Source organism: Oncorhynchus kisutch, linkage group LG30, assembly GCF_002021735.2.
Source record: "Oncorhynchus kisutch isolate 150728-3 linkage group LG30, Okis_V2, whole genome shotgun sequence".
Taxonomy (NCBI): domain Eukaryota; kingdom Metazoa; phylum Chordata; class Actinopteri; order Salmoniformes; family Salmonidae; genus Oncorhynchus; species Oncorhynchus kisutch.
The window spans coordinates 21,766,868-21,774,479 of NC_034203.2; the positions used below are offsets into that span (position 1 = coordinate 21,766,868).

Sequence of the window (7,612 nt, forward strand, 5' to 3'; positions counted from 1 at the left end):
TGGCTCAGTCCATGACTCCAGAATCTTTCGGGCCTCTGAAATCTATCAGTGCCTATCACAAGGTAAGCCACACAACCCCTATTTATAACCATCATGGCTGTGTCAAGAATATCACTGTGTTTATGAGGTAGTAATGATGAGATTTTGTGTTGACAGGTGAATTCTCTGTGTTGCTGGGAGACAGGGGGTATGGCTGCCAGCCTTTTCTCCTGACACCTTTCACAGACCCCCAGGAAGCACAGCAGGCCTACAACCATGCCCATGCCAGGACCAGGGCCAGAGTTGAAATGACATTTGGCCTCCTGAAGGCACGCTTTCACTGCCTTCACAAATTAAGGGTCAGCCCTGTTAGGGCATGTGATATTACTGTGGCTTGTGCTGTCCTCCACAATGTGGCCTGCCTGAGGAAGGAGAGGGCCCCCAGAGTGCCACCAGCCATGGACTGGGACAATCCGGCAATCTTCCCTGATGACGACAGTGGTCGGCTGCTGAGGGACCAATATGTGTTGAATTATTTTAGTTAGTATGTGTGCTTTCAATTTTGGTTAAATATGTCCTGCGGTGGCAGAGGAATTTGGGTTTTTTTGGGTTCGTTTTTTGACGAATTTGGCCTCTTATGATGTTTGTGCGGTATACTGTGTGTAATACAAGGCTGCAGGGAGGTTACTGCATCCATTCATTTGTCTGTTCAGTTGATGTGTATGGATTTGTCCTGCATTTATTTTAGTGTGCAGACATGCAGGGTGTGTTATATACAGACCTTTGAATGTGTATGTATCATTTTGTATAATATGCTTGGATTCTGTGCTTTCCATCTTGTAGAGTCACTGACTTCAGTTTTGAAAGGAGCTGATGGTTTACCTGCTTTGTTTTGTCCTTATTCAATAAAGGAACATAATGTTACACATTGTGTTTTTATATTCATATGGAATGTGTATTTGTTTATATGACAGAGTACTAGGGCCACACTGAAGAAAAAGGATAAAGTCATAAATTTATGAGGCTGGTTCTTTCTGCAGAAAAGCTACATATTGTTTTTACAGTTTTGATACTTATGACAATGTGATACTTAATATTCTGGCACATCAGCATGTCTTTGTTTATGAAACCATACTGAAGTACAATTTCACGAAATGCCCCACATCTGTCATTTTAACAACTGTCCTCCTTTAAAACAACTGGTTACAATATTATGACTTGTGTTTTTTTCCCCTCTGTGGCCCTAATATTCTATCATTTTATATATAGCCTTATAGTCTATGGGAAACTGAAAATTATCTAATGATAGCAACATCTAAAAATCATTTTTTATCCAAAATCATTGAAATTAATGATCACAAACGTTTAAATAACAGTGGGTCTAGTTATATGTGATAACAATGTATAGTGAGCAGTGAAATAACTATTGGTTTCCATTTGTGGTGACTGCTGACTGACATTAGGGATGAGATTAAATAGATCCTGGAATTTAGCCTGGTCTGGAGCAGGCTAGCTCCACAGAATAAATCTCCATGGTAATTTATACCATAACATATCCTCCGGCCCCCTATCCATCTTTAGTGCAACCGGATTACGGATCAATTGAGCCAGGATCACCAAAATATCCTGGCTTAATCCCTTATCCTAGTTTTGTGCAACAGGCCCCTGGTGAGAGATGTCGAAAAAAAGTTAATAGTTAGAAGAGTTGCAAAGTTAATTGAAAATAATGCCATTGTTGATTATATGCATGTTTCATTAATTAGGGTATTTTCTCTTGAACCATATGGTCTAATCCCCCTCAAACTCAACTCTCGACCTCGAAGCCAGTTCCACTGCATTTTGTCATTGCGCCCCTCTAATCAGGGACTGATTTAGATCTGGGACACCAGGTGGGTGTAATTAAGTATAAAGTAGAACAGAAAACCAGCAGGCTCCGGACCTCGTAGGATAAGAGTTGAATACCCCTGGTCTAACCACTAGAAACTCAAGGACAATAATATTGACACCAATATTTAAAAAAAGTATACTATATGAATACATTTTGTAAAAAGTTAATCAAGTGTAAATGACCAAAGTTACCATAGATTGCTATAGATTACCTGTTAAATTACCTAAATTACCAAAGATCCCAGTAATTACCGGTAGCTTTGCAACCAGTGGTAAACCAATCCAAATAAGGAACTGTTTTTCAAACTGAAACCACACCCCTCATAGTCATCTACTTAATGCCAGGTGTGTCTAGTTTCCACTTTCAATCAGCGTGTTGTTAGGCAATGCAAGTTGATCTATTGTTTTGGTGGTGATCAGGTCATTTCTTACATTTGTGTGCTCTGTTTTGGAGTTATTTTCTTATTCAGGGAAATTGGAGTTAATTGTTGAAGTGTCACCATTTGTAAGATGCACTTATTATTCAATGACATTGATTGAATTCAGGTCATTAATTAATTACAATGTCAGACTTTTCATTGATTCAATGTATTTCCTTATAGTTACCATGTCTTTCTTTGACTAGTTGAGTTATGGCAGCAACCCCGTTTGAAAATGGACTGCATGGTCGACATGCAAGGCGCCTTGGGCCACGCCAGCCAGTTCGTCAGCCTAACCCTGGTACACGGCACCCAGTGCATGGACCCCAAGGAGTAGGGCCTTATCTGACCGAACATCCGCCCCATGTGCACCAGCCTCGACCATACTTCTACGTGCAGCCTGTGCAGCCCCCTCCTCCTCCTCCTCCTGTCTACCACTACCAGTGGCCCATGCCCTACAACCCATACTCTGGCTTTCCAGGGATGGGTACGCTTGAATCCTTTTTCATACTCTGTAGTATAAAAGCTATGAAATGTTCAGTCTGGGTGTATAAAGTAATATTAATGATAATTAAACCAAATGTTTGTTCTGATTAATATACTATTGTACAAACTCAATGTACACTTCCATAATTTGAGGAGCACCATGTTTTTCAGCTTTCTTTTTATTTAATAATTGATTCAATTCAATGATGCTCATCCCTTCTAATTCTGTCTTTAGGTTACGGTATGCCGGGTATGGTTATGCCACCATTCCCTCCCCAACCATACATGGAGGCCCCAGGTTATATTCTTCCCCATGCCCAGCTGCACCCTGCTGAGTACAGACAATACCAGTTTCGTCCTGCTGCCATGGTCTACCAGAACCACCACAATAGGTTGAGAACATTTTACCAGAACACCACACCCAGAGAGACTGTCAACTCCGAAGTACAGACTGAACCACCACCTGAAGCGGAGAAAGACTATGCTCCCTCAGCTGCCCCTCTGGCTGGGTCAGATTCTGGAAGAGGCACCAACTCTACCCACTCCACCACCCCATCCTCGCCAAGCTCCAATGCAGAGAAACAGAGCTGCCCGGAAGTTGAACCTAATTCCCCCACAGACCCACCTGCAGGAACCAAGACCATCCACTCACGTAGGACCTCTATAGAGGCACTGGGGAAGCCTGTCCATGGTGGAGGTCACCTAGAGCATCATGATGTGTGGTCAGTTAGCTCTGCTGATGGCATGGTCCCCATGTGTAGCTCCTCTGACCAGGCGGATGAGGTTATCATGGCTGAGAGGTGTGTGTCCTCCTCCTTCCCAGATGTGTTGATCGGCAGAGGTTCGCCATCTTCCAAAATGGAGAGGGCACCCAAATGTGGTCAGATTCTTACCCAAGAAATTACACATGAGAATACCACAGAGGGCTCCAACGTGGTCATGACAGGAAGCTGTGAAGGTGTTACAAACTTAGACAATTGCCACTACAAAATACTGAAGCTACCTTTTATCTTTCATGACTTGATGACGGAGTCAAAGGTGAATGAGTCTGTGTGGTCAGTGGAGTCAATGGCACCATACGTCCCTTCTACAGAGTGGCTGATACAAAATGGACTGATGGCGCCAGAAGATGTGGCACAGGAGTCGTCTGAGAAAGTTTCAGCTGATCAAAGCCAGATGTCCTTTCATTATAGGCAGGTACCGAAAAAGTTGAATGAGTCAGTATGGTCAGTGCAGTCATTGGCCCCATATGTCCCCTCCAAGGAATTGCTGATAGAGAACGTCCTTATGAATCCTGAGGTGGTGACTGAGAGGGAATCTGATCCTGCTAAGGTCAATCAAGGCCTCCGAGCCAGTCAGGTCATTGATATAACAGAGAGGAGGAGAAGTCGGCGGTTTTCGCTGACTTTAGAAAATGTGAAAGAGGCTGAGAAAATGTCTGACGAGAATGCTACTCCATACCAGGAGTCATTCCATTATAGGCAAATACAGAGAAATAATGAGTTTGTTTGGTCAGTGGAGCCTGTGGAAAAAGCCAGTGTGGATGGTTTGCCTATTATGTTCTCAAGCAAAAGTACAATGATCCCAAGTCTTGAAGGATCATTGAATAGCACTCAAGGGTCACTGAAACCCAAGGCTCAATGTAGCCCAAATCTGAAGCCTCTTGAAGTTACAGAGCACAGGGCTCAGAGCCCCCTCTGCTCTCCAGATGACCCTGAAACATATGCCTCCAAATGTATGGCAGGAGACCAAGAGCCTGGTTACAGTTGTCCAGGTCCCTGCAAACAGGAAATGGAGATTGAAGAGAAGGAGCCTGCCAAACAGACTGGGCCTGTTGTACCCAGTCGACAGGGCTGCAAGCAGATGATCGCAGATGTTAGGATGCTAACGGCTCCTTCCTCAAACAGACAGTTCAAGGTGTTTGGTCTGAAGTGTTCAAAGCTACAGGAGAGGAACTGCTCCTGTCATGAGCCGAAGCTAAACGTTGCGAGTTTCAGGAAGAGCCCCACAGGCAGACTGAAGGAGGGAAATGTGGCCCCTGATCTCCCCAAGCTTCAGGAGCAGCAGTGTGGCATTCTACAGAATCAGAAACGACAGATGGGTAAGTAATTTCATAAACTGGTCTGAATTACTGTACGATTTTGATGTACTCTCAGTGGTTGAAAGTCACACAGTAAAATACTACTTGAGTAAAAGTCTAAAAATATTTGTTTTTAAACATGCTTAAGTATCAAAAGTATATGTAATTGCAAAAATATGCTTAAGTATCAAAAGTAAAAGCATACATTTCAAATAGCTTATTATGCAAACCAGATGGCACAATTCATTTTTTTTATGTACCGATAGCCAGGGGCACACTACAACACAGACATAATTTACAAATAAAGCATATGTGTTTAATGTGTCCACCAGATCTGAAGCAGTAGGGATTATCAGGGATGTTCTCTTGATTAGTGTGTGAATTGGGTCCTTTTCCTGTCCTGCTAAGCATTCAAAATAATGCATACTTTTATATTCTTTAGGAAAGTATGAAGTTGTCAAATCTAAAGTGAACCTACTTCAAAGTACTACTTAAGTAATATTTTTACTTAAGTACTTTACACCACTGTATTCTTACACACATGCACATTTGAAACAATGCTGGAAAATGACACGTACATTTGACCTTTCTCCTGCAGATTCCAGGAAAGCAAACAAGGCCAGGACTGGTCATGAATTTTGTGAAACTGGGTATGGCCCGAACAATAATAAAAAGAAACGGAGACCATGGCAAAATGGACCACAGGGTATGTTCAACATATAACTATTTTCCACTGTGTTGGTGTTTGCAATGCTGAATACCTGATGGTGTTATTGGTTTTGTCTACAGACAGAACACAGGCACAGACTAACTCATCAAACTCCCTTGGACAGTGGAACACCCAGAGAAATGGCTACCAAGAACGCTGTAATGGGTATTATGGCAGATCTGGTAAAACAAGAGGCAAGTAGAACCATTTTAATGATCTTCATGAATATTCCAAGATGAAGCCTTATGCTGGAGTTCTGATGTACTTTTTGAAAAGACAAGCTGAACCTATATAGAAGATATTAAAATGGTCATGAAAATTGTTAACCATTTTGAATTAATTATATTTTTCTCTACAGGAGCAAATGGGGAAAAAACACAAGGTACTGACTGACCAGACTGAGGACCAATGAAAGATATTTTAACTCTATTTATAGGCCTACCTACAACAAAATTAAACTTTTTTTTAAAATAATTCCTTGTATTTTGGTCTTTTGGAGTAATGGAGGCATTTGAGATGAAAATGTGGATGGAAATGGGCTTTATAAGTATGCTTGATCACATCTGGCCGTGATTGGGAGTCCCATAGGGCGGCGCACAATTGTCCCAGCGTCGTCCAGGGGAGGCCATCATTGAAAATAAGAATGTATTCTTAACTGACTTGCCTAGTTAAATAAAGGTTATATTTAAAAATTAAAAATAAGTGTGGTAGTTTGCTAATGATGACAGCTGAATTCTATAGACGCACACAACAATTTGAAAGAAATGTATTCACTGTCAATTGCAAAAGGCACAGCAGAATCGGTGTCTAGTAGTCCCAAATGAAGGATGAATTCAGTCTAATCTAAAAAAATACCCAATACGCTTTCTGATAAGGCTGTGAGATGGCCTGATCAACTTGATTAGCTGTACAGGAATCTTATGACTTTGGGGTAGAAGCTGTTAAGCAGAGAGAACAGTCTATGACTAGTGTGGCTGAAGTCTTTGGCAATTGTTTTGGGCCTTCCTCTGACACCACCTGGTCCTGGATGGCAGGAAGCCTGGATGGCAGGAAGCTTGGCCCCAGTGATGTACTGGGCCGTACACACTACCCTCTGTAGCGCATTATGGTCAGATGCAGAGCAGTTGCCTTACCAGGCGGTGCAGCTGTAGAACTTTTTGAGGATCTGATGACCCGTGACAAATATTTTCAATCTCCTGAGGGGGAATAGGCGTTGTTGTGCCCTCTTCATAACTGTCTTGGTGTGTTTGGACCATGATAGTTTGTTGGTGAAGCGGACACCAAGGAACTTGTTCTCAACCTGCTCTACTACAGCCCCGTCGATGAGAATGGGGTCATGCTCGGTCCTCCTTTTTAGGTAGTCCACAATCATCTCCTTTGTCTTGATCACGTTGAGGGAGGTTATCCTGGCACCACACTGCAAGGTCTCTGACGACCTTCCTATTGGCTGTCTCGTTGGTGATCAGGCCTACCACTTGTCGTCGGCAAACTTAATGATGGTGTTGGAGTCGTGCTTGGCCATGCAGTCATGGGTGAACAGGGAGTACAAGAGGTGACTGAGCATGCACCCCTGAGGGGCCCCCGTGTTGAGGACCAGCGTGGCGGCTGTGTTGTTACCTACCCTTACCACCTGGGGGCGGTCCGTCAGGAAGTCCAGGATCCAGTTGCAGAGGAGGTGTTTAGTCCCAGGGTCCTTAGCTTACTTATGAGCTTTGAGGGCACTATGCTGTTGAATGCTGAGCTGTAGTCAATGAATAGTATTCTCATGTAGGTGTTCCTTTTGTCCAGGTGGGAAAGGGCAATGTAGCTTGCAGAGCGTGATCATGGTCGTCCGGAACAGCTGATGCACTCATGCATGCATGCTCATGTGTTGCTTGCCTCAAAGTGAGCATAGGTTATTTATCTCATCTGGTAGGCTCGTGTCACTGGGCAGCACGTGGCTGTGCTTCTCTTTGTAGTCCGTAATATGTGGCAGGGCTTGCAAACTAACGAGAGTCGGAGTTGGTGTAGTACGATTCGATCTTAGTCCTGTATTGGCACTTTGCCTGTTTG

General features: G+C 43.2%; 1 protein-coding gene across 2 annotated transcripts; it reads left to right on the forward strand.

Moving 5' to 3' along the window:
• The first annotated feature begins 2,217 nt into the window (after nt 1-2,217).
• On the forward strand, nt 2,218-6,034 carry LOC109875171 (uncharacterized). Of its 2 annotated transcripts, none has more exons than XM_020467393.2 (6): nt 2,218-2,371; nt 2,492-2,772; nt 3,007-4,872; nt 5,450-5,557; nt 5,641-5,754; nt 5,919-6,034. In XM_020467393.2, the coding sequence occupies exons 2-6, from the start codon at nt 2,499-2,501 to the stop codon at nt 5,951-5,953; spliced, it is 2,397 nt and encodes a 798-aa protein (XP_020322982.1). In that variant the 5' UTR covers nt 2,218-2,371; nt 2,492-2,498; the 3' UTR covers nt 5,954-6,034. The 2 variants fall into 2 exon arrangements, with proteins under 2 accessions (XP_020322982.1, XP_020322983.1); XM_020467394.2 differs by having other exon boundaries at nt 2,227-2,286.
• Nucleotides 6,035-7,612: the final 1,578 nt, after the last annotated feature.

Bases quoted from the DNA above. Each gene is read 5' to 3' on its own strand.
- LOC109875171 (XM_020467393.2), top strand. From the start codon at position 2,499: ATGGCAGCAACCCCGTTTGAAAATGGACTGCATGGTCGACATGCAAGG. The intron at 4,873-5,449 runs GTAAGTAATTTC...TTTCTCCTGCAG, and splicing joins GAATCAGAAACGACAGATGG to ATTCCAGGAAAGCAAACAAG. The intron at 5,558-5,640 runs GTATGTTCAACA...TTTTGTCTACAG, and splicing joins ATGGCAAAATGGACCACAGG to ACAGAACACAGGCACAGACT.